The sequence below is a fragment of the Populus alba genome, chromosome 11, assembly GCF_005239225.2.
Source record: "Populus alba chromosome 11, ASM523922v2, whole genome shotgun sequence".
In the NCBI taxonomy this organism is placed as follows: domain Eukaryota; kingdom Viridiplantae; phylum Streptophyta; class Magnoliopsida; order Malpighiales; family Salicaceae; genus Populus; species Populus alba.
The window spans coordinates 7,066,307-7,094,018 of record NC_133294.1 but is presented as its reverse complement, the minus strand read 5'-3'; the positions used below and the strand labels follow the sequence as shown (position 1 = coordinate 7,094,018).

The 27,712-nt window shown below is 30.5% G+C and overlaps 1 protein-coding gene and 1 long non-coding RNA gene across 30 annotated transcripts; one reads left to right on the top strand and one right to left on the bottom strand.

Moving 5' to 3' along the window:
- Positions 1–4,270: 4,270 nt before the first annotated feature.
- Positions 4,271–20,862, top strand: LOC118051832 (MADS-box transcription factor 23). 2 transcript variants are annotated; one of them, XM_035062575.2, is made up of 9 exons: positions 4,271–4,397; positions 4,798–5,040; positions 18,373–18,451; positions 19,188–19,249; positions 19,517–19,616; positions 19,702–19,743; positions 19,830–19,910; positions 20,215–20,381; positions 20,482–20,862. In XM_035062575.2, the coding sequence occupies exons 2-9, from the start codon at positions 4,859–4,861 to the stop codon at positions 20,498–20,500; spliced, it is 732 nt and encodes a 243-aa protein (XP_034918466.1). In that variant the 5' UTR covers positions 4,271–4,397; positions 4,798–4,858; the 3' UTR covers positions 20,501–20,862. The 2 variants fall into 2 exon arrangements, with proteins under 2 accessions (XP_034918466.1, XP_034918464.1); XM_035062573.2 differs by having other exon boundaries at positions 4,287–4,397; positions 4,786–5,040.
- LOC118051834 (uncharacterized) lies at positions 18,234–26,607 on the bottom strand. Of its 28 annotated transcripts, none has more exons than XR_012171232.1 (5): positions 24,960–26,607; positions 24,240–24,867; positions 23,843–23,943; positions 18,475–22,989; positions 18,234–18,393 (listed from the first exon to the last, which is right to left on the bottom strand). It is a non-coding gene; the product is annotated as an uncharacterized lncRNA (long non-coding RNA). The 28 variants fall into 28 exon arrangements; XR_012171230.1 differs by having other exon boundaries at positions 18,475–23,943; positions 24,240–24,308; positions 24,615–24,655; positions 24,745–26,606; XR_012171229.1 differs by having other exon boundaries at positions 18,475–23,943; positions 24,240–24,308; positions 24,615–24,867; positions 24,960–26,606.
- Between the last annotated feature and the right edge of the window lie 1,105 nt (positions 26,608–27,712).

The following is a 27,712-nucleotide window of genomic DNA, read 5'->3' as shown; positions in this document are numbered from 1 at the left end:
CAACAATAATGATGATGATGGTATTACTTATTAATAATATTAGTGATAGTGATTTTAATCTTTATTTTTTGAATTGATATTTTTAAAAATCCTTTCTAGCATGGTTTTGTGAGAAATAAATAGTTCTTCATGTGCATACCAACATATATATTTCTCCATGAATCTTTTTTATAGAAAATACATCATTATAACATTTGGATCGAGAAACCTTTTATTTTTACACCTCGTGCATGGACACTTAATATCGTCTCCATTAGAATTTATGGGATTAGATATTGCATAATTAATAAAACCCTGAACCCCATTACAATAATTCATCATTCACAATCCTTGAGTGAATCTCGATATATTCATAAACGATCATCTATCACTTCTATCGAACCTATATCAAATAACGATAACAACATGTATTAATTAATTACATTAACTAAATAAATTTGTAAAAATATTGGTTTAGCTTAAGATTATTCAACTAACTTTAATACTTCTCATAATTCATTATCAATTATCTATGTAGATATAAATTTGTACATATTTACAAAAATTACAACTCGGCAACAAAATTAACCAAGTATAAAACAGACTCGTTAAACAATTCATTATTTATTTTATCACAATATGTCTAAGTTAATAATTCGACATAAGTTTCAACAATTTATAAAAAATATCTAAAACAAACCATAACATGTACTAAATCACAAATCCATAGAACAAGTTTGTTTGAGAAAAAACAATAAAATAAATAAACACCCAAATAAAATATATATACTAAAAAATATGCAATAAATAAAACTAACATTTTAAAATTGTGTTCATATTAAAAAAAAAATAATAGATTTATTTCATAAAATTTCAATCAAGATATGAATGTTGTCAAACATGGTGTTGTTATGATTGAAAAGGTTGGGGGAGGATGAATTTTATTGAGAAGAGAGGGGGAATATGGGGGGATCAGGGACTGTTTTGTTGCAGAAAATTATTAAGAAGCAAGTAGAAATATGTAAGGAGGGAGAGGATGGTCAAATATTAGGTTATATATTAAGTATTACTGAAGGATTTTTTTTATAAAATTATTCTGATGATAACTTCGTTGATAATTTTGTCGGTATTACTACCACATCACTATATGATTTACTTGTTTGAATCTTGTTGTAGTTTTATTGATAACAGTATTTGTAAAAACTTATATATCATCATATTTTTTTATAAATAAGAAAAAATATCTAAACAACGATGATAAAAGTTATTTTAAACAGACTAAAATAAATAAGAAAAAGTTAAAATCCATCCTAATAGCATTTGCTTAGGATAAACATGGAGACTAATTAATAAAGGTATTATAATTAAATACAAACTTTCTTGTAAGATAAATTATAATATTGAACCTGTTAATCTTTAAGAAAATCGTAAGACTTGAAGATAATTTATTTTTCAAGAACGAACTTACTAATACTTTTTATAAAATTCTATTAAAAAAAGTCGCATATAAAATCCATTCATCATTGAATGATATATATATATATATATATATATATATAGAGAGAGAGAGAGAGAGAGAGAGAGAGAGAGTATTTTACTTAGATGAACAATTTGAGAAATCAGCCAAATGGAAACCAGAACTGGCAAGAAATAAACTTGTTTTAGAAATCCCAGGAAATGTTTGAGGTCTCTACAGGTTGATGAATTCACAGGTCAATGATTGTGTTGATGATTGACACTTGGCCAAGCTCTCGCCCACAAGTAAGCATGGAGCTTTAAATATTACTTTAATGCTAAATGGTTGGTTAATCCAAGGGCCTAATTGGCGATTAAGGAAACATCTTTTATCTCCATTGGACAGCAGAATCTCCTTCACGTGGTCTCTCCCGATCACAGGTTTAGGCACAAAGTCCCATATTTAATCATTTTAATTTTAGCGTATTGGTTTGTGTAAACAATTACCTGATAGTACGAGGCTGCTTTAATAAAGGGTTTCCTGTGCGATAATGTTCTCTTGTTTTCCTTCTCTTATTGGGTGATTTTTTAAAAAAACATTTTAGTAATCAAGATGTGAACTGGCTTAGCAGTTCAAGCTTATCTACCCTTTTGTGTTTTCTACTTCATATTATCAATACAAATCATACAAGCAGAATATAATTTGGTCAGATCATATGTCTTATCAGATTAAAATTCTATAATATTAATGGATATAACTCAATTGATAAGTTTTTAAATTTATTTTTTAAAAATTATTAATTTAAGTTTCACAAATCTCAAGACCACTGGAAATTTATATGATCATTAATTTTAGAGCCCGTAAAATTAATCAAAATACGCATAAACTAATCCGGGCATACATATTAATAAAAAAAATTACAATATTTGAACAAAGCTTTTATTTCATTTTTTATTTCAAAATAAATTATATTATATTTGTATTGTTTGATCGGGCACATCAAAATTATATATTTGTAATCTTTAATCAATTATCTCATATCAAAACTATATCTTTCTCTAGTTAAAACTTAGGTAAATTATCCATATTTGAATAGGTGATGCTTTCATGGTTTTTTTTTTTTTTGGTTGCAATCATCCATTTGGATTCCAATAAAAGATGATGATGTGAATAACAAATGCATTGATTATAAGTCATCCATTAAGGGTATGTTTTTCAAAAAAAAAAAAAAAATTAGAAAAAAATTATATATTTTTTTATTTTTTTTAAATTAATATATTTTTTAATATTTTTATATGATAATATCAAAAATAATTTTTAAAAAATAAAAAATATTTTAAAAATAATTATTATTACATTTTTAAATACTTTAAGCTACTGTAATAACATTAAAACGAGAGAAATTTATATATTAAACTAAACACTACCAATACCTCCTTTGACGTAAAGGTAATATAAATTAACAAGAGGGGTTATGAAAAACGTGTACCTAACCTCCCCATGGGCAAAATGTCGAGAGAGGGCCCTCTTAAGAAAAAAAAAAACCTATGCAAAAAAAATTAACAATACTGTTAGGTAACGTGATTATAATTATTTTTTAAAATATTTTTTATTTAAAAATTATATTAAGTAATGTTTTTTTTATTTTTAAATCAGTGTATTAAAATAATTTAAAAATATTAAAAAATATATTAATTTAAAAAAATAAAAAAAAATTTAATTTTTTTCAAAAACAATTTTTAAAACATAAAAATACAGTGAAATTCCGATCCGCAAGCCGATATAGAGTGGGAGAGAAGCTTTACTCATGTGCAAGCAATTTATGGTATTGAAGGATAAACTATTATAAAATATATGGACAAAGTCACATCAATATATACAAGAGAGTACGTTCTTGAACCCTAACTAATAAGATCCAGAAATAAAAATTATTTGAGAGTTGATCTACTACGTTTTCCAAAAAGAATATTTAATTAGTTTACTCTAAAGAATTTGATATGTGCTTATCATTATTATGTTTTTAATTTTTACTTTAATTAAACTTTCCAATTATCACTAATATTATCGAAAGTTCAATATGTATTTCACTTATATCACGTTATAGCATGTTTTAACGAGAAATATTATAAGATTTAGTGAATAACCAGTAATATTCTAGATAAAGATATTATTATTATTATTTTAACAGAGCATATGTTATGAATTTTTTGAGATGGGTCCATCTGCCTGGATATAACAATAACAGAGTCAAATCAACGAAATTGTTTTTTGCAAGGACTAGTTTACCGATTGGGAACAAACACAGGGTCTAAAAATCGGCATGTCCAGTTGCCAACTTGTCATCCTAAAATAAAATTAAAAAAAAAAAAAAAGAGTAAGCAAGTAAGTCGCCGTGTTTTTGTGACAGCACGTGTCGATAACCTATTAGATAGATAGCTAATATCTCTGCTACTATAAACACACCAAGCATTGAATCCAGGAACAAGGTACGATGATGTTTTTTTTTCTCCACTTGCTAGTGTAGCTCTGTTGGAATACTCGCTTTCAGCTATTGACATTTGTCCATAACAATCTCTTCTCTCCTTCTCAACCCTATATTTGATTCTCTTGACCCTAAGCAATGGTCTTTTAGGACACCTCAGTTTAAAGGCAGTTTGCAAAGTGAAGGTTTTTTTTTAATTTTTAATTTTTTATGTTTTTGTATAGTTTTGGTAAGTTGATGTTAAAAATAATTTAGAAAAAATAAAAAATATTATTTTAATATATTAAAAATAAATAACCACTATCTCCTAGATATTATTTTCTTAGATATTCTCTTAAAAAATATATTTTTAACATCTGATTGGGCAAAACAAATCAACCACTCTACTTTCCTGACAAAACACAAGATTGGCATCCCAAACATTTCTCCAAAAGGATAGCGGCTGCTCTTCCTCCTTCCAAACTCCTTACCTTAAACCAAGTAAGTTTCTTTCTACTTTTCTGTTGGTTTTTTGTTTGATAAATAACTAGGCTCTCTACTTGTAAACTTTTCTTTCATTAGCTATCTATATGAAGTTATTTTTATTTTATTCTTACATATTAATTAGCCAGTTACATACATATTCTCCTAGGACTTAGGTTAATTAATATCGTGTCTTCTTTTCTATTCATAAAAAAAAAAAATTCATGTTTTAATTACATTTCCTATAGTTTGTGATTCTCAGCTACTTACCTTCTTCTATTTTTTGGAACGATCCCAACTTTCCTCTTCTTATTATTATATATCATTACTTTGCTTTTTAGGGATTATTGATCTAACTGCTAATTCAATAAGGATTTTCGCTTAAATATTTTTGATAATTAACTAGTTATGAATTCAGATCTTGGATCTGTCTAGTCTAGCAATAAAAAAGAAGAGGGGGGAAATCCCAAAATAGCAAGATGGGGAGAGGGAAGATTGTGATACGCAGGATCGACAATTCGACAAGTAGGCAAGTTACTTTCTCCAAAAGAAGAAGTGGGCTGCTTAAGAAGGCTAAGGAGCTATCAGTCCTTTGTGATGCGGAAGTTGGAGTAATTGTCTTCTCCAGCACAGGCAAGCTCTATGATCATGCAAACACTAGGTCAGACCTCTCTCTGATCCCCTCTCGCTCTATATATTTTGGTGTATACAGTATGAATAAATAGTTTGTTCATATGTATTTATGTAATTAATTGCTCTTTCTCCTCCGTCTCTTATCTCTTTTTCCCTTTTTCCTATAATTTGTATTGCAAAACAAGTAGTTCCCATGTTCCAATGACTACAATTTTTTTATTTTTACATAATTAAAGTAGTACGGCTTCCAAAATATGGTTCTGATAGAGAGGATTAGTAGGTTTTTATTACATAAAATCAAGTTACGGCTTTGTGTTGCTAGCTAGGGCTTAATTTCCAGCCGCAAAGACCTTTCTCATATGCATGCATGTTATATACTACCTGGCTAGGAAGAGAGAATCGTTATTGGTTAGGCCAAACATAAGATTAAATCTTATTACCAGTATGGATAGGCATTGACTGGATAATATTGTAGCCGTAGTACTTATCATGTAATTTTTAACACCTACTTTTTACATATAACGTATATATTCGCTTCAATTCTTACAAGATCATCAGTTTGGTCAGATAAATCAATAGTAAGTTAGGGCATCTGTATTACAACCTTCTGGATTTTAAAAATATTTTTGAAGGAATTTAAATTTTATTTTTATTTTTTGTTTTAAATTAATGTATATTTTTTATATTTTTAGATATTTTTATGAAAAATATTATTTTGATATATTTTTTTAAAAAAAAAATCTTTAAAAAACAACCACCACCAAACTCTCAAACACCCCTTTTGAAATCCCTCTTTCACACCTTTTATACTATAACAAGCTATCCAAAGATACTAATGCATACTTCAAGATATGGCCAAACCATTAAGAGAATACATATATAACTTGTATTTAGTAAAATTATTCTGAATTTTTATCTAATTGTTTAAAATTTTCAGCCATAAATCAGGATTTGAATATAGTTGAATGATCTTTCTTCAAATTAACTAAATTAATACTTTAAAATATATATGTAAGATATATTGGTCTTGCAAGTCTCAATCCTCAATTAGATTTTACTTGAAAATATAAAAGCTAATATAATATAAAATCATTATTGGAATTTCTTAAATTTAGGCATTAAATGGTCCTTTTAGTACTAGCAATTTGTATTAACTATACATATAGAATATAGAGTTCAAGGGAACATCTAGAAATAATTTTCCTTATATTATCTTGTGAAACATTGCATTCTCAATTAATCATATATAGTACAATTCTACACAAAGTAGCTCTATTGTGTGGAAAAATCAATGAAATCTTCAATTATTAGCCGTAGATTGCTAAAGATGAGACTCCAACTCGAAACCGAATCCCGTATGTATTCATAATAGCTCTTAAAAGTTTGAATTTGCCTTGTTCTTTCTAAATATTCAACCCTCTTTTTTTTTAATGAAAAATTGTCCATCCATCCATATAGTATAAACTACATTATAGTTTTTTTATGATTGTGTATATATGAAATTATATCTTGTGTTGCTCCAATCTTTGATCTATTATAGTTAAATATATACCTTACAAAATAGTGTTTTCATCTTTGCTTTCCATACCTATAAATTAACCCTAGTTCCACACTTGCTCGCTTCACTTGCTTTTGCAATAGCACCACTAAATTACAAAATCATTAGTATTATTTGGATATATATAGATTGCACCTCTCCCTCTCCCTCTCCACCTCTCATAAGGAACTCGAAACCAATTTATTTTTAAAAATTAATATTATTGTCAAGTTTACTTTTAAATTTTTTTATATTTAATAATATTGTATTAGATTTGAGATAAAATTCAATGTTTTATATGAGCTTAATATTTATTTTTGTATTGTGTATCAACTATCAAATATGGTATTGCAATTCAAGATACTAGGTCAGACCTCTCTCTCTCCTCTCTCTATATAGATTTTGGTGTATACAGTATGAATAAATAGTTAGTTCAGATGATAGATGTAATTGCTCTTTCTCCTCCGTCTTCTATCTCTTTTTCCCCTTTTCCTATAATTTGTATTGCAAAACAAGTAGTTCCCATGTTCCGGTGATTAGAATTTTTTTATTTTTACATAAAAGTAGTACAGCTTCCAAAATATGGTTCTGAGAGATGGGATTAGTAGGTTTTTATTACATAAAATCAAGTTACGGCTTTGTGCTGATAGCTAGGGCTTAATTTCCAGCCGCAGAGACCTTTCTCATATGCATGCATGTTATATATTAATTACGACAGGCACCATTCTCATCAGCGATTTGAAGGTGATCGGTCTGGTAATAGTCAGTTTATTTAGGTATGGAATAAAGCAGCTTGCGCGCAGATGGTAATGGCTGCTTAGTTGGAGTCTGTAAGAACAAGGAGCTTATAGCATCTAGTTTGCACACCTTACCTGGCTAGGATGGGAAATCCTTAATGTTTAGGCCAAACATAAGATAAAATCTTATTACCAGTATGGATAGGCATTGACTGGATAATATTGTAGCCGTAGTACTTATCATGTACGTTTTAACACTTACTTTTTACATATAACGTATATATTCGCTTCAATTCTTACAAGATCATCAGTCTGGTCAGATAAATCAATAGTAAGTTAGGGCAACTGTATTACAACGTTTTGGATTTTAAAAATATTATTGAAAGAATTTAAATTTTATTTTATTTTATTGTTTTAAATTAATATTTTTTTAATATTTTCAGATATTTTGATGTACTAATGTTAAAAATAATTTTTAAAAAATAAAAATATATATATATATTATTTTGATATATTTTCAAACAAAAAAAACTATAAAAAACAATCTCCGCTAAATTCTCAAACACCCCTCTTGAAATCCCTCTTTCACACCTTTTATACTATAACAAGCTAGCTGTCCAAAGATACTGATGCATATTTCAAGATATGGCTAAATCATTAAGAGAATACAAATATAACTAGTATTTAGTAAAATCATTCTGGATTTTTATCTAATTGTTTAAAATTTTCAGCCATAAATCAGGATTTGAATATAGTCCGAATGATCTTTCTTTAATTTAAAATATATATGTAAGATATATTGGTCTTGCAAGTCTCAATCCTCAATTATATTTTACTTGAAGAGGATAAAAGCTAATATAATATAAAATCATTATTGGAGTTTCTTAAACTTAGGCATTAAATGCATGGTCTTTTAAGTACTAGCAATTTGTATTAACTATACATATAGAATATAGAATTCGAGGGAACATCTAGAAATAATTTCTTTTATATTATCTTGTGAAACATTGCATTCTCAATGAATCATATATAGTATAATTCTACACAAACTAGCTTTAGATCGCTAAAGATGAGACTCCAAATCAAGACCTAATCCCATACACATTCATAGTAGCTCTTTAAAGTTTGAATTTGCCTTGTTCTTTCTAAATTTTCACCCCTCTTTTTTCTTTTTTTTCTTTTTCTGGAAAATTGTCCATCCATCCATTTAGTATAAATTACACTATAGTTTTTTACGATTGTGTATGTATGAAATTATCGTTTACACGGACTATCTTGTAGTTGTTCCAATCTTTGATCTACTACAGTTAAATATATACCTAACAAAATAGCGTTTTCATCTTTGCTTTCCATGCATGCCTATAAACCCTAGTTCCACACTTGCTCGCTTCACTTGCTTTTGCAAGAGCACTACTAAATTACAAAATCATTAGTATATATTATTTGGATATTTAGGTTGCACCTCTCTCTCCCTCTCCACCTCTCTTTTCTCCTGACCAGTACGTACCGTCTCTATGTACTATTGCGACGTTCAGCAATGATCTTTTCATGCCAAGATAATTTATAAGCAACATAGAAGCTTCCTTGGAAGAGTAATGTCCGCTTTGCAACGTGATTGAGTAGTTATGTGCATGGTCTCAATACTCTTAGCAAAGCATGGCATTAGGTTTGTCAATAATTGCTATTGAAAACTTGCACCACGGCGAAGAATCTTGATGATAATGAGGATTTCGAACCTTTTAGCCTGACTAGTATTGAGGTATATATAGAATGAAGTTTTTACATGAGCTCATATATAGGAATTAATCTACAGGCGAGGTTCAAAGGAAAAGGCATCGATCGATACCTATGTTGCGACCTGGGAATCAATTGATATGCACCTGTTACACACATTAACAGAAGCAATTAAACTCTTAAATAGTATACAAATTGCATGGGATTGAAAGAAATGTATAACCTCAATATAGTTTAGCTTAGTGGTTAAGAAGGTACGTATAATCCTTTTCTTGACATTTCTAGATAATACGTAATTTAAATATTTAGAATTTAGATCCTAAAAAAACTTTAAATAATAATCATATTCCCATAAACAAATTATTTGAAGTAATACCATTTGTTTTTTATGGAACAAATTTTATAAGTAATTAATGATGTAAGAAATATGATGATGATGACATGAGGGGATAGTAATTGTGGTGGTGGTGGAGCCCACGGGGATAAAGAATCAAAGATAAAGATAATGAGGTGGTGCCGCCGGAATGACAAAATTACTTGTACAATTAATGGATATCTAACAAAATCCAAGTAAGGATGAGCATGGAGGCATTTTCCTTTTGAATGTATTTAATAATGTGAACTCGAAACCAATTTATTTTTTAAAATTAATATTATTGTCGAGTTTACTTTTTAATTATTTATATTTAATAATGTATTAGATTTGAGATAAAATTCAATGTTTTATATGAATGTTTTATATGAGCTTAATATTTATTTTTGTATTATGTATCAACTATCAAATATTATATTGCAATTCAAGATACTATATCATTTTTTTTAATTAATGAAAATCTTTAAATTTATCTCATATCTGATGAAAAAAAAAAAATCCTTATCCGAAACGTTGTCAATATATATAAGATCGAAATGAAAAAAGTATTACCTGTCACTTTATCATTTCTAGTGCATGTTTGACACTGTGTAAATTCTGTTTTTTAAAGTAATTTTCTCTTGAAAAAGAATTGAATTAATGTTTTTTTAGATGTTTTCGTTGATTTTAATGAGTTGATTTAAAAGATTAAAAAATCTGAAAAAAAAAGTAATACATTTTCAATTGAGAAATACTTAAAAAAAAACATAATACATTGCATTATCAAACACATAATTAATAATAAAGTAAAGGTTTTATGGTGGCAAGATGATAGTGGTGGAGGTGGATGGTAACATGAGTGGAGTGTGAAACAATCCAAATAAATAAATAGAAATGAAAAAATAAGATATGAGAAGGCTAAAGTTTCATTGATACTATATGGTGTGATCACAATAATCTAAAAAAATAGGTTTAACCTAAATACAAAGAGATTATATATAGGCTAAACTGAAACGAAAATAAAAAATATTATTTTACCCTTAATAAATAAAACAAAATAACCCTATATTTCTTAGCATCTCCCTTCAAACTCATGATGCGGTATTTATAAGTATCGAGAGTTTGCCAACAAGAAAAAAATAGAAAACAGAATTCAACTTGGTAAGGAAATCTGTAATTTGTAAAGAAAAAGAAATAAAATACAAAGTAATGGTGTCATGATTGAGATAATAACAAGTAAGATGACAATTGATCTTAATGTATTTAGTTCATTCCATGAAAAACTGAGTTGTTAGCAATTTAAATAGAACTTTAGTTGTCACAAAGCAATACATAGGAGTGAGATAAGAAAACAAAACTCTCATGTCTGCAAGTAACTAACATAACCAAATAATCTATTTAGTAATAGATGTCATAACACAATATTCTACTTTGGATGAAAATTGAAAAACAATAAATTATTTATTGCTTTTAATAAATAAAAGAATCACCTACAAAATACAGAAACTAGTAACAGACTTACGATCTGTGGGATCATTGTTATGATCAGCATCAGCTACAAGAAAGAGGTGAATGGAAGTAAAATACTATGAAAGACTATACCCTGAAGATATCGCAAAATACAAAGAACAGTTGTCCAATAAACAGTGGTGGGAGAAGCAACAAATTAACTAACAATATGAACAACATATGCAATATCTAGACGAGCAATAGTGAGATATATCAAGCTCTTAACAATAATACAGTATAAAGTGGGATCTGACAAAGATAAATCATCACAAGAAGAATATTTTGTGTTAAACTTAATGAGAGTATCTACAGTCTTATTATCAGTAAATCTAGCTTGCTCAAGAACATATGCAACACATTTCAACCTGTATCAGTGCACTTAACAAAAATAACAAAATCATGATTACTAGAAACAAATACAAAAGAAGAGATCACAACAAAACAATTCTCAAACCAAGCACGAGGTGCTTGTTTGAGACTATATAACATTTTCTTAAGCTTGCAAACATACCCAGAGTCATCTGAAACACTAGGAGAGGGTGTCATATAAACTTCTTCTTGAAGATCTCTATTAAAGAAGGTATTTTTAACATTAAATTAAGAGATATGTCATTGACAAACCGAAGCTACTATAATAAAAGTACAAAACATAGTTATTTTTTCAACAAGAGCAAATGACTCATCATAATTCATATCATACTATTCAGAGTATCATTTTCCAACCAATCTAGCTTTGTATCGCTCAGTAGACCCATTAGAATTAGTCTTTATCTTATATACCCAATGACAACCAAGAACACTCTTACCTGAAGGTAGAGGAACCAAATCTCAAGTATTTGTCTTATGCAAAGCAGAAAGCTCCTCATCCATAGCTTGCTGCCAAAGAGGATCAATAATTCCTTTTTATAGGAAGAATGCTTAAAGAGACAATAAATATAAGCTAAAAAAAAAAACATAAAAGATGAAGAATAACAAAAATAGGTAAAATTTAGTAACTTTGTGGACTTAGGAATGCATATGGTTTGACATAGAGGTGGATTCATACTCTTAAATGGAGCTTGAGAGACTATAGGAAAAAAAAAAAAAAAAAAAGCTTCAGATATACCAGAGAATACATTATCAATACCTGCAGAATAATCAATATGAATTGTTCGAACATGAGAAGAGGTATTTGAAGTACTGGGAACTTAAGATGATAAACTATCAGAATCTTTAGAAAAAAGATTTATATAAATAAGATCAGATCTAGTCAAGCTATAAGTAGTGGATAGAATAAAAAGGAAAGGTATATGCTTGAGAAAGACAACATGATGAGACATAAAGTTTCTAAGTTATTGGATCAAAACAACAATATCCTTTTTTACATTTACCATAACCCAAAAAGATAAAAATAGCAAATTGAGAGAACAACTTACTGCATTCTATATAAGGACAAAGAACAAAGCAAGTACAACAAAAAACTCTAAACTATGAATAATTAAGGGCATACTCATACAACTTTTCAAAAGGAGAAAAATCTAAATATAATAAAATAGAATTGTATTAATCAAACCTACAACAGTAAGAATAACTTCTCCCCAAAACACACCAGGAACATAAGCGTACAACAAAAGAGAATAAGCAGTTTCAATAATATGCATATGTTTTCTTTTAGCAACTTCATTTTGCTCAAAAGCATCTGTACACGAAGTTTGGTGAATGGTTTCATCTAAGGAAAGAAACTCATAAAATTTTTTAGAACTGTATTTCTCACCCAAATCACTCCTAAAACATTTGATAACAATGGAATGTTAAGTTTTGACAGGAGCTCGAAAGGATGTATATATCCTAAAGAATTTAGAATATTGCTTCATTAAATAAGCCCAATAATAATGAGTATGATCATCATCAATTAAAGAAACATAATATTGAGGCCCTCTTTTGTGGCAATGTGAGAAGTCCCTATATATCAGAATGAATCAAATCAAATGTAAATGAAGAAACAAAAATACTTTGATTAAAAGCTAAAGCAGAAAATTTTGCCAATTTACATCTATTATAATCATAAATATCAAAAGTTTATGAATTTTCTAAAGCTCTTATGGACACCATAAATCTCAAATGAGAAGAAAAAACATGATCTAAACAAGAATATCATAAATAAAAACTAGAAGAAGGACTCAAATGAAAAGAAGACAAATTAAAACTAATAGCAGCAGCAGTAAATAATGTTATAGTCCATTCTTCCTACGGCCTGTCTCAATTAGCTTCTAAGACTGCAGATCTTGCACATATAAAAAAATGAAAAGATGACTAAATAATCATTAGAATCACATAACTGACCAATATAAGCAAGATTTAATGTGAGTTTTGGAATAAGAAAAACATTAAGGTAGGACAAATGAGATGTGACAACAGAGCCAACACTTATTAAGGGCATGGATTGTCATTAGTAGTCATGACAGGAATAAAAGGTGAAAAGGACACAAAAGCAAAATATGAAGAATCTGGAGGCATATAATGTGAAGCACTAGAATTCAAGATCCATTCAGAATGTGACATACTTAAATAACTATGAGGCAACTGGCCTATAGAAGAAGAAAAAAAAGTGACATAACTTGTGGCTGTAAAAAGAGAAACTTCTGAAATTGCTCAGTCAGAATACTAAGATTGGTGAAAGAACCTAATAAAACTATTGTTGTAGTATTGTGGTATGGTGGTTTATTGCCCCGAAATGGTATATGAACATTAGATTATGACTAGCTATCAGGCTTTCAAGCTTGATTTTGTTGTCTCAACTTAGAACACTAAGCCTTCCAATGACCTTTATGCCTACAAAAACTGCACTCATCAAAAGCAACCCTTGTGTAAGACTTATTTTAATTATAAGAGAATAGCTTAGAAGGTATTGCTAGCATAGAAAGATTAAAAGTATAAAGAATTTTCTTTTCAGAATAAGATTGAAGACGTATTTCTTCAGCCAATAACTCATTGACAACTAAGTCAATAAAAGATAATGGAGAACAATGCAAAGTTGAATGTTTAAGTCCTTCAAAATCATTACAAAGTGCCGTTAAAAACTGTATCAATCATTACTCCTCTCTACGAGTAATATAGGTACAACATGCCTTTAATTATGTTGATTCTACAAAAGCTAATTGATCCTAAAAATATGTCATAGCATAATAAAACTCATGAATACTCATATTTTTTTGGTGAAGAGCTCATATATTATTCTCTAATTGATACTGCTTTTTAAAATTTAAATGTGCAAATAAATTTTGCAAATGATCTCAAACCTCTTTTAATGTCTTATACTTTATCAACTGTGTATCTATAGAATGCTCAACATAATTGTTAATCCAGTAATAATCTTTGCATTGTTTGCTTCTCATGTATCTATCAAAGTAGTATAACTCTTATTGATATTTCTAGGTATCACAAAAGTTCCATTAACATATCCCCACATCTTTTTACCCTTAAAAAAATTTCTCATTACATAACTCCAATATGAATAATTCTTTCCATCCAACCTCACACACACAGATTGAACTGAATCATCTCTTTTAGTAGCCATAATCAACAAACAAAGAAAACTAGAACATAAAAAAAAAATGAAATATCAAATTACAGAATATGAACAAATGTCTTCTCGAAGTTATACGATCGCTCTAAAAAAAAATCAAGGCTCCACCTCGAACCCTGGTAGGGGCGTGTTGCCTCCTGCAAAACCCCTAGTCTCGTTTCATAAAACCATGCTCTAATACCATGTGAAACAATCCAAAGAAATAAAGAGAAATACAAAAATAAGAGAAGAAAATGTTAGGGTTTCATTGATATTGCATGATGTGATCACAATAATATAAAGGAATAGGTTTAACTTAAATATAAAAAAATTATAGATAGACTAAACTGAAAGGAAAATAAACTTATTATTTTATAGTTAATAAATAAATAAAAATAACTATATATTTCTTGATATGGAGTTGGGTGATAGAGGTGAGATCCTGATTATGTTGGTAATAAAATAACGATGGTTGACATGTTGAATGATATTTTAAATTAATTATTGTTTAGAAAATATTTCATTATACAAAAAAAAACTAATGAATGTACCATGTTTATATTTTGATAACATATTTTGTATTAATTGTTCTATAAAAATATTTTACACATAACAAATACAAAATAATTACAAAAATATTTTCCGTGCAATATTTTAAGTATATAAAACGCCTCCTTAAGATGTAAAGGCATATATATATAATTACCACAATATGTTCTTATTAGCGGACGGTAAGGCATTTTAGTATAATTAACCCATATCTTGACTACGACCTATAGATTCAAAACATAAAATATAATTTCAGATCCTGCCACACGTATCTCACCTGGGAATACTTAATTATCCTTGTAGTTTATACCATACCATAGGAAAAATAAAGGATATATATATATTTCATTTTCATTTTCATTTTCATTTTGAAGGGATTGCGATAACTTAAAATTAATAAACATCAATATGAAACTTTTTAATTAGAATCCAGATAGACAGAAGAATAATTAAAGGGTTTTTACATTTGGACGTAGTTTAGTGCATTGTTTCACTTCCATCGATCTGTTTCGTTGGTCGTGAATTTTTCTACTTTTAGCACATAAAAATATCCTTTCTGTTCTCATTATATTTTATCTACGGCACCGTTTATTACATTTGTATGACATCATGAACGGCCCGCTTTAATACCTCCTCTGACCTTTTCCCTCGTTTCGTACATTGATCTTTTCCCGTTTCGTTTTTTGTCCATTAAAATATAGCAGCTAGTGTTAGTACTATGGTTTTGATTTCTTGCTTTTAATCTTTCAAAGTGATGGTAACTACTAGTTATTTATTAATTAGCCCACGGTGGTGCATAGTTGCCAAAGGTGGTGGTGGCACCGGTGGTTGATGTTAGTCAGCAGAAATATTAATAAAGGGCACGGGCCATGGGCCACTGAATCTTAGCAGTAGTGACAATAGACAAGCCTACAACACGGTAATCGCAGTGGTCACCAAGTGATGGTGGTGATGGCGGCGAGCACTCACCACTAGCTGCGGTAGCGAACACTTGACCATGGTAACTTTGGGTTGCTCTGTTGGCTTGGATTGCTAGCGGCACTTTTGGTGTGGTTATTAGCTCACTATTGATGATCCATAGATGACAATGAGCTAGGTGGCCGCGGTGAAAATAGTGATAGGAGGTCGCAGTTTAGCTGGTACAACCAGCCAATCATGGCAATGTCATGGTGGCCGTTGGAAACGTTGGTGGCCAGTGGCGGAGCCACGTGGGGACAAAAGGGGTTGCCCCCTTAACTTTTTTTTTTTTATTTTAATATTAATATATTAGTTTACGAAATGTTTTATTGCAGGAAGGAAAAAGGAAAGCTGTCAATTGTTTATAATTGTTGACTTGTAATATAATATAATATAATATATATACATAGCTCATTGCATAATTTTTTTCCTTTTTCCTTTTGTTTCCCTATTAAATTGAGGGTACCGGTTTTAAAATATAGAATCCCTAGCTATCAAAAATTATTTTTTGTTTTCTATTTTATTCTTTTCATGAGTTGCTCTGCCGTTTTGTTTTTTTCATAAGTTGTTGTTCTCTGCCTCTCTCGTATGCAAATTTCTCATCAAGTATAGGTAATCAATTAATTTTTTTTGTCTTTTGCTTTATATTTTAGGTAATTTTTTTTTTATTTTTTCTATTTATTTCATTGTTTAATTTTAATTTTATTCTTTTATAATTAGTTATAAAAAATATTTGGGTTTATGATAATTTATAGATTTTGATATAAATATGTTCAAAATAAATGTTTAAATTTACTAATTTAATCAATTAAATATTTTTTTTCTTATTATAAAGGAATAGATTAATATTCATGTAAAACCACTATTCTTGACATTTCTTGTATTGGCAGAGTAGTTTATTGAAATTTAATATTTTCATATGACTTGTTTGTAAGTAAAATATCAAGTAGAAAACATGTTTTTCAAGAATTGTTTCTTTTACCCATATACTAGGCATTGCTCCTCAATTAAATATCTAGAAATAATTAAGTATAATTCAATCAACATACTTATTATATGTATATAGATATGAATTGAAATAGGTTTTGATTTTGATGAATTGATATGTATTTTGCTATGAATTTCATATGGAAGATTTAGAATTATTGTTTAACTCAACTGATTTTTATTTAACAGTGAATTATTATGTAGTTGTGTTAATTATTATGTAGACACTAATCATGAGAACAATTATAATGTAAGTTCTTTTATTTTGAAAGTATTTTTAAATTAATTTTACTTGATATGAATTAGTATATATGCTTTGAATTGATTTCTAATGTATATCTATATAATTTAGTATTTGTTAATAATTTGTCCCCTCATTAAAAAAACTCTGGCTCCGCCACTGTTGGTGGCAGTGGCAGTCACCAGTTAATAATATTGATAAAATCAGGTGCCATCGTTAAAATTACTCTTATTTCTAAAATTATGGTGAACAGTTGGAAATTTTAGACTATTTATTAATAGAGAATTATTTTTCATTTTCATTGATTTTCAGTTTTCTGTTTTTTTAATGAAAAATAAAAAAACAGTATTAAATTTATTTCATTCAAATTAAAAAATATTATGAAGAAGTTATATATAATTAACTTTAAAAAGAAGGATATATGTTTATGTTAAATATATAATAAGAATCAAGTTCATGACACTAACTAAACATGAAAGTACAAAAAAAAAAAAAAAACAGTTTTAATCTTTTACACTAAAAGTTGTTTGTATATAAAAGAAAAAATATATTGTATATGTTTTTTATTTATAAAAATAGTGCAAAACCATGAAGAACCTCTAGATTTATACTAAGAATTAAATTCATTACACTAACTAAATATGAAAAAAAAATTGCATTTAAATTGAAAACTACAGTTATCTTCTTTTTTCTACTAGTCTTTTTAAATAAATAAAAACTATAGTTTTACCTGTTTACGAGCAACCCTTAGTTTCTTCTAAAAACAAAAAAAAAAACGTTAATTGTGGCCTCAGGGAATCAATTCAAACCAAAAAAGCTATTTATTTATTAGGAATAGTTTTATTTGAAAATACATTAAAATAATATTATTTTATTTTTAAAAATTCATTTTTATATCAAAATAGTCTTAAAATACAAAATATAATTTTATATTTTTATGAAAACACTTTTCTTCTACCTCAAAAACAAATAATCGAGGGCAATTCTCTTTGCTTGTAACCGCGACCAATGTCAAAGCAAAGGATCAGAAAAAAGGCATTGATAGAGGAGAGGCATCAGTTAGCTAAAGATATGCTTGAATTTTCTTGCAATTGAGAGCATTTGTCCTGCTTTTGCTTTTAAATTACACCTGACTAGTGTCATTACTTACTTCGAAGTTGCATCGCCATAGAGTAGAAACCCTGATTTTTCTGAACTCCCTGCCCTGATTCAGTATGAAGTCCATCATTGAACGCTACAGCAAACAAAAAGAGGAGTGCCAGCCACTGTTAAATCCTGCTTCAGAAGTGAAGGTAAGCACTCAACAAACACTTGCATATTTGCTTTGCGAGATTTGCAGCATGCATTGAGGCATATCCACTCAAGTGATTGCATTTTTACTCTGAAAAAGCATCTAGATTTATAAGCAGCTTCATGGTTTTTCATCGCTCCCACGTTTGAACCTGCCTTTGACTAAAAAACAGAGTGCTAAAAAAAAGATTTATATCATGTATGATGAACACCAACCAATTGTCACTGGGTTCTCGTCAAAATCTTCCAGCCCTATACAGTAGCCCAGTTCATTGTCAGATTCAGCCTTCTCTCTGTCAATCCACTCGTCTTTACCTAACAACTTAGTGTTTTTCCTCACCAAAAAGTTTCCCAACACTCTTCCCTTTTATAAGACAAGTAGAACACACAAGTAGAAATGATACAATACAAGAACCAATCTCAGCATTTCATTAACTCAAAATCTGTGCATGCGCTATGCACAATGATTTTCTATTATGCCAAGCCATGTTCAATTTAATTTTATCCTGCAACCAAACACAATAGTAACGTCACCATACAGTAACATTTACAATATTCATAAACAAAATTCCTCTGTGCAAAACTGAATACACGACCATCTCATTAAGTGTTCTCTGTAGACTGTAGCATGAACATGCAGATTTACAAGGCAATCACTTCTTCAAGCAGCTCTCATCAATTCTATTCTACTCCAAATTATTGCTTGTTATATGATGTGCTTCATTTTCTGCTCACTAGTTGTGGAAAAGGGAGGCAGCAAGCTTGAGGAAGGAACTGCAGTGCTTGCAAGAATATCATCGGTAAAGTTAATTATCACTGAATATTCTCAATAGAGAATCTCAACAACACGTCACCGTTGGCCTTAAAATAATGGTGTAGGCTATGTGGTCAAAAAAATTTACGGCCATGTTTTGTTTCACATCATGGATCGCGGTTGTAGCCACATCTGCCACGAGAAAAACTAATAGATTTATGCATCCATGGACAAGTTTTCTTTCTAACACTATATTAATGGACAAGTATAAAACTCTGGCACCATACCCAACATTTGCCTTGAGATGTTGCAGGCAATTGATGGGAGAAGAACTGTCTGGTTTGAGCATCAAAAATCTAGAAAATCTAGAAAACAAGCTGGAGAAGAGTATGAAAGGTGTTCGAATTAAAAAGGTAAGCCTATACTGATCTCAAGATCACTTTTTGTACATGTATGCAGCATGCACTTGATGCTAATGCAGCCTTTTTTTGCATACAGGATCAAATTTTAACTGATGAAATTAAAGAGTTGAGCCAAAAGGTTTTCTGAACTATTGCCTTCAATATTTCCCAAATTGATTGTGAAGACATTCTCATGCTCACTGGCTTTGATTGGCTTCATTGCAGGGTAATCTAATTTATCAAGAAAACCAAGAACTGCATAAGAAGGTTGACCTCATCAGTCAAGAAAATGCAGAATTGCGTAAGGTACTAGTCTTGGCAACACATGTATCACTAAAAATTTTATCCATCTCCCATTCAACTCTGAGTTTCACTTTTTACCACGAAATAAGGAACCTACAAAGAATTTATACACACATTCTTCATAGAATGCACTCCCTCCTACAATCAGGTAGCTCTTAAACAACAAATCTAGAATTCAAGTCTAGTGTAGGGGAACCATACCTATATACCAGTGAGCTAAAAGGCCTTTAGAACCTGAACTTGAGATTTTAGAAAGTGAACATTCATCAACAAGCTAAAAGCCTAAATTAGAAGTTTCTTATCCCAGGTTTATGGAGAACGGAATGTGGATGAAGCAAACAGAGCTTCCCGGCCACCCTACACAGTAGAAAATGGATATGACTTGCATGCCCCAATCCGTCTCCAATTGAGCCAGCCCCAGCCCCAGCCTCAGCCTCATAACAGTGAAGCACCAGCAAGCTCAATGAAACTGGGGTAAGTTCTCTTCACAATATGAGAAATTGTATACTAATCTTTATCAGAGCAATTGACTTAACAAAAAATCTGATGACATTCTTTTCAAAATTTGCAAAAGGTTGCAACTCCAATATTAAAGCAGTTGATGCCTGTGGATGTTTATCACTTATCAGTCATCATCCACCACACAGATCCAAGCTTAACAATGAGATCTCAAGCATCATGTGAAAGATGCTCGGCAACATGACCATCCTATTTGGTATGATATGTTTAATACTAAATTTAGAGGTTCGTGTAAATAATCGCCAGACCAGCTATCCATGTCAAATATGCAATAATGAAAAGCTCAATGTGAGCCAGGTGTTAATAGATGTCTAAAAAATTTAAATGTGTTCAATGGAAATGAACTGCTAAATGAAATGTGGTATCTATATATGCTTTTCTTAGAGAGAAAGATTCATAAAAATCTAAGTGAACAGACTTGTGCGTTTGTTGATCATTATTTGATTGGATGTTCTGATCTCTATGCTCTTTTCTGTAATAGTATACATTCTTCAATTCTTTAAATGGAAATTCATGAAAGAAGACAATGAATAAGAAGTTTACAAAATAATAACAATTGACCTAATCGTACAAGATACCAATTTCCAATGGGATAAAGTATAGTTACCAAATCAGAAAGCTTGATTTATAGTTAACAATACATAATCCTTGTAGTAAAACTGATGGGGACAACATACCCGAGACATGGTTCACATGTTCGTATGATCTATGATGATGGAGGATAGTCCAACCCTTAAGTTCTTTGATTTTATTTAGGTTTATTTATTAGACTTTATTTCATTATTGTTAGGTAGTATTTATATCCTATCTTTCTTTACCTTTATCTTCTAAGCTTCTTCTTTTCTCTCTTCTTTAGCTTTAAATCTATTTTGTCCCACATCAACTTTGGTATCAGAGCACAGACTTTTAATTGTATTTACAGATAATCAATCTCTTAGAGCTTGTGAAAATCCTTAAAATTCAACATAGTTCCTAAACCCTAGAAACTGTGTAGAATCATTATCAACGATTGAAAAAAAAAAAATCAATCTTTCTGTTTAAAACCCGGATTTGGAAAAAAAAAAAAAAAAAATTCCTTTTGTTTTATAACCCAGTTCTGAAAAAAAAAAAATAATAAGCCCTCGCTTCACCACGTCAGCAGCACACGGCCACATCAGCAGCACATGGACACGCCTGCGCTGCACTGCCACGTCATCATCGCACTGCCACGTCAGTAGCGCATTGCCACGTCATCACCGCATCAGCAGCACATTATCACCCAATGCCATGTCAGCACTCTTCACCATGTCAGCAGCAGTAGCTTCCAGCATCTTCCCAACAATAAATCACTTTACCTTTTGATACGTAGAATTTTACTGTGGCATTACACTTATTATTCAAATTATCATTGATAGTACCTTATGTGCCTAAAAAATAATACCTTCCTTGCATTGCACCCTAATTTATTTGCTCACTTTATTTATTGCCATTCAAATTTTGTCATTGGTCGTTTTTATTATCATTGATAGCTCAATCCTTGTGTTATTGAATTTTATTTGGGTTTATTTATTGAGCTTAATTTCATGATTGTTTGTATTTAGGTTTATTTATTAGGCTTGTTCTAGTTATTGTATTATTTGTTTTGGTTAGGGTTTTAGTATTTATATTCTATTTTTCTAAATGTTAGACAAGTTGTTGATGAATTGAATAAAAATTGCATAGTTCGAGATTTTTCCCTCTTCTCTTCTTCAGCTTTTTCTTCTCTTCCCTTAGTTTTTTCTTCATAGCTGCTTCTTCTCTCTTCTTTAGTTTTAAATATCTTTTGTCCCATATCAAAAACACAATAAAACCTAATGATAAAAGAAATAAAACCTAGGCAATAAGGGAAAAGGTGCTTAACGATGCCACAAATTTATATTCTCTATCATAGATTTTGTCAGATATGAATAAATACTTAATTGAACATCATGTCACAGTTTGTGCAGTAATATTGTACAAGAAAGAAAAACTCACTATCTTGAGAATACAAGTTATAAATCTGAAACCGTCTGAAGAATGCTTTGTAGAATTGATGTTCGTACCTCATTTCCCTTTTCCAGGTCTCGCATAGAACTCGGCAGACAAGCTCTAAGCAGACAGGACTCCTTGGTAAATGCAGTGGACAAAATCCAATATCTGAAGTTCAACACCAGTCAGGATCCTTTAAAGTACAAGGAAGAGAATATAAAAGCATTTTGCCTGTGAACGCTTAAAGGAATTCAGTAAATAAAGGGCAGAGCATCTACCATGTCATTCAAAGATTTTTCAGCCTGTCGTTGAGCTGCTATTATACAAAGCAATAAAAGTCTTTCTTTTTTAGTTAAACTTGGGTTGCCTAAAATAACAAATAGATAATCCTCATCTACAGCAGCTTCTAAGAGTGTAATTTGCCATTTGTAGGCAGACCTTTCCAAGTCTCAGGTAATTCTTAACACAGACTAAAAATTACCTCTCAGAAATGGTCCATCAATATATTATGGGAAGCCAACAATAGATTCTCCACTTCAGAAGTGACATTCCAATTTATTAAGCGTGTTCCATCAAACTTCAAAACATGAGAAAACATGCGGTGAGAATTAATAGTGACAGAAGCAAGTAATGAAAACCATAGCAACACAACTGTAAAGGACATTCAGATGTACATTAGTAGAAAAATTAGAGAACTAGCAAGTACAACCACTGTTGTCATGCTTGCAAAGCATCACATACACATGCTGATGCATCTGTCAATATCCATGCTTCGACAAACCTATGCTTTACTCACATCTCACATTTGTCTACATGCATTAAACAAAGGATATGGGAAGGGATTGGAACTGGTATTGTTTTGATATCGATTTTCAGATTAAGACTAAAAACACTGATAAAAAGTAAAACTTACACTTATCTGTGTTTCCAACATCAACTGAGCTACCTTTTCAATAACCAATATATTTGTACTTCCATTCATGATAAAAAGATGAACTGAAAAGATTAAAATGATTATTCTTTTAAAGTACATGTGTGTGTGACCACAGTCTCTCTTTGAGCCTCTGTTCTGTCACACACAGTCTCTCTTTGAGCCTCTGTTCTGTTAAAGGTTTTATGATTTTAACCTGGTCTTAACTGGTGACTATATAAACCCACTACCTCGTATAATGATGCAACTATGAAAAAAAGGGAGGATTTACTTCTAGGGAATTTTTAAATTTCTGCAACTTAAAGATTCCTAAGTGAGGCCCCTGGCAACACATGATGGAGAGGAATTTCTTTTAGCCTGTTAAGTTGGGTCAAAAGTGATTTTGGACCTAAATTAACTTCTATTTAGGTAATCATGTCATAAGTTTGTGTATTTCAACAAGCATCAGCAAAATCTAAACCTTTTATGGACTAAAGTGGTTTTAATCTAGAGAAATTACCCGTTCACATATTCCATAAAGTTATTTTATCCAATATCTGAATCAGCATCTCTGCAACCCAAGCCCATTTGTAGGCAATTTCCCTTGAGTAAGATGGCTCTCTGCAGTTAGGACCACTAGACTAACATGAGCAAATGTTAACAGTGCATGTGCCTACTATCAGACAACTAATTCATGAAAAACTTAAAGACTATGACTGATTAGGAAGTAATGTGTCATAAAACCAGTGGCAGAAAGGTTCTTACCTCCATCTGTTAAACTGAGTAAATGGATGAGCAACTCATCAAACCATGTATTCTTACATTAATTTATAAAGAAGTACATTGTTTTAGACACACATGAGTTTGATATATTTAATTTAGAGACACATGAGTTGGAAATTTAATATTTACTATACTTTTCTGAAGATTATGTAGAGGTTTTGCCAGAAAGTAGTTGCACTTAGCAAAATCAATCATCACGTCTCCTGAATAAAAGCATATCTTGTTAACCAATAATGGGAAGCTAGTAGCATGCCCTGAACTAGTTTCTAGAAACATAAATGGACATGATCATAAGCAAGAAAATAAAACTGAGACCAGCGAAAATAGAAATCATGAAATAGAGGTACCAAATTCTAACTTTGAAGTGATATTGGCCTCTACATAAGGTATAAAACATCTACTAAATGGGTGGTTTGATAAACTCAGGAACAAATTTGTCCTTAAGCATTGAAAGAAAAGGCAATCATTAGGTTGAGCAGAAAAATTAAAGAAAAGAAAGAAAGCTCTACCTTTACTACAACATGAGGGGGGAAATGACACAGTAAGCCTACTGCAAATTGAGTTTTAGATATAAAATCAGAAGCAAGAAATCAAATTCCATTGTCCCAATAAAAATTTATCTTTCAATTGAGAAATCACCTATTAAAATGAATCCTGAAATCTCCTTTCTGTACTTTCTGGATACTAAAAGATCCATTAAAAGGATAGAGAAAGTAGCACGAACTTGGACATGGCAGCACCCAGAATCATCTATACCTACAACTTCAAACACCATCTACAGTTATTCAGCATACTGATGACCAAACCTAATTAAAGAATCTGTGTATTCAATCAGCAAAAAACCTTGCATTCACCTCGTAATGTTTGCGTGTTTGTTCTACATAGCCACCTAGAAACACGTCCTTAATGTTAATTTTGACTAGCATTTCCTTTTGCCCTTTACATTGGATGTCAAGTTCATTGAAGATAAACTTTAATCTTCACTAGAAGTATAGTGTGCAATATCTCTTCCAATACATTATCTGCGAGAGAATCCGGGCTCAATATAAGGGACCACGGGCACAGGTTAACAGTCACTGTCAAGGCAGTTTCACGTTAATAAACAGTTTCTGTAACTTCATGACAATAACACAGTACACAACATAATTGTCCAGAGTGCAATCTCAAGCAAACTAGTAATAAGTAATAACCACCAATTAAAGAAGGCAGGAAAAAAAATACAACAGATCTCTCTTTTTTTTAACCTAATCAAAAAATAGAAAAACATCCACGATGCAGTTTCTTATAGCACACGATTCATTCATTAGGCAATTAGTCATCACAAAAAATAAAAGAAGAAGAAGAAAGCAAATCCCTGCTCAAACTCCCCATTACAAAACAAATCAAAGCATGAAGTAGAAGGGCCAAACCCCCCTCGTTTTCTGTCATATTCATTTTCTTCTATTAATTTCTCGACCACGTATTGAATCTCAAACTAAATCAACCAAGCTTTAATACCAATAGTTGCGATTGCATCCAAGCCGATTGGTTATCCCCACTACCACTTGTTCATGTAGTCAGGATTGCATGAAAACCAGTTACCGGGCATGACATTTAATAGAAAATTCAAAATAGAGAAACTCAATCCCAAATTTTTTAAGCGGTTTGGCAACTCCCGTAAGCAAAAAAAAAAAAAAGATAAAAAGAAATGAAACTCTTAGCTATTAGGGATAAATACAGCACGACCATTGAGTATGATTTTCAAATTCAATCCCAAAACTCAATTACACCCACTCACATAACCTAAGGAAACCCCTCTCGCACCATTGTGTTAATTATTAAGACAACACCACAAATTAAATTCTTGCATTTATAGAGTTCCCGAAACCACTACGTTGTAACAATTCTTTTCTACAACAAAGGAAAAGGAACCCTAGACCACGTCAGACAAAGAAAAAACAGCCATCCAAGAAAACCTAGAAAACCAAAAACCATATAGAATCGCTAGATAGACTATAAATTTGATGCAGGAAATCAACGAACACGTCAATATAAAGTCAGGCAACAATAACCCATCACACACGCAAAATAAAAGAAGAGGAAGAAGAAGAAGTTGCAGTAACAAAACATTACTGAAATGTGTATGTGCATAGTTCTAGTAGGATTGCTCATTTACCGACAAAAATCAAATCCGCTGCAAAGAATTGAAAGTAACTAACCAGCCAGCAAATGCAAAAAAAAAAAAAAACTGAAAATAACATGAGAGTGAAGGCTCTTTAATAGCTAAGGAAGTTCACGTACTTAATCAGTAGGGGAGAGAAAACGAAGAAGATGGAGAGTAACAGAGAAGAGAGAGGGATCTGATTATTATTCCCCGGAAGTAAAATGGAAGAATGGCGTCTGTTTATGTTGTTGGATATGGACATAAAAAGCTGCAGTTTGTGTACGTGTAAGGGAGAGAGAAGAAAATATCTCGGCCAACTTTCATGTTTTGAGAGGTTTTTTTAATAAAAAATTACATTTGGGATTGATAGTGCACGTGGACAGGTTTCTGCTTCTTTTTCTTTTTCGTATTCGGATCACTTAGTTAATCTCACAGATTAATCATCATTTAAATCTTTAATAATTAAAACTTAAATTTATGATTATTAGATAGCAATTTAAAACCTAATCCTATTCTAGGTTGATTTCTGCCTTTTAATGGGCCGAGTATATGAGATGATTGAGCCCACCTATTTGACAGTTCGGCGTTAAGCTTGACACAAGCTTTGAGCCACTAGCGGCCCATCAGGAGTTAATAAACTCACAAGGTTTTTTTTAAAAAAAAATCCTCCTGAAGTGATGAAAATCTGTTTTCTGAATTGTTGAATGGCGATAATCTCAGAGGGTTGGTGTTATGTACTAAGAGCGTGTTTGGTAGTGTGGTAGCGGTTGCTTTTCAAATAGCTTTTCGTGCCGAAATACATGCTAATGATGTTTTTTTATTTTTTAAAAATTATTTTTGACATCAGCACATCAAAACGATCCAAAAAGTACAAACCGAACTCAATTTTAGCAAAAAAAAAAAAAAAAAAAAATTGAAATTTGACGAAACGCAGTTTCGACCGCACTACCAAACGGTCCCTAAGTTAAAGATGCTTTTACTATCAAATAAAAAAAACTTGACAGCTGGCAAGTTATTTATTAGAAATATTTATTAGAATTATTTTGCCTTTTTTCTTTTATGTATGATTTTATAACTTGAAATGACAAACAATTAATCTACTGACTTGCCATTATTTTTCGCTAATCAATTCTAATAACATGGCTATTATCTACGTATCTATCACACTCGTTCCATTCCATTTAAGATCAATAGTCAATTGTTTAACATTTCCTTTCTTGTTTTATAAAAATATAAGAGTTAGGGCTTTGGTTTAATATCTAATAAATCTAAATTTAATTGGTCTAAAAAATCCTTTAAACACCTAGAAATTACTGATTTTTAACAACATGTCCGACCTAGTTTTTATAGACTTAAATTAGAGGGAGACTCCAGATGCACCATCCACATTAGATAGAGACCCGCATTAAATAGAGATAATAAATCAGATTAATAGATTAGATTATATATAAAAAAAAAATTGAT

Coding starts and splice junctions, on each gene's coding strand:
- LOC118051832 (XM_035062575.2), top strand. CDS start 4,859: ATGGGGAGAGGGAAGATTGTGATACGCAGGATCGACAATTCGACAAGT. Junction 5,041..18,372: donor TATGATCATGCAAACACTAG/GTCAGACCTCTC, acceptor GCCCTGATTCAG/TATGAAGTCCATCATTGAAC. Junction 19,744..19,829: donor TTAAAGAGTTGAGCCAAAAG/GTTTTCTGAACT, acceptor GCTTCATTGCAG/GGTAATCTAATTTATCAAGA.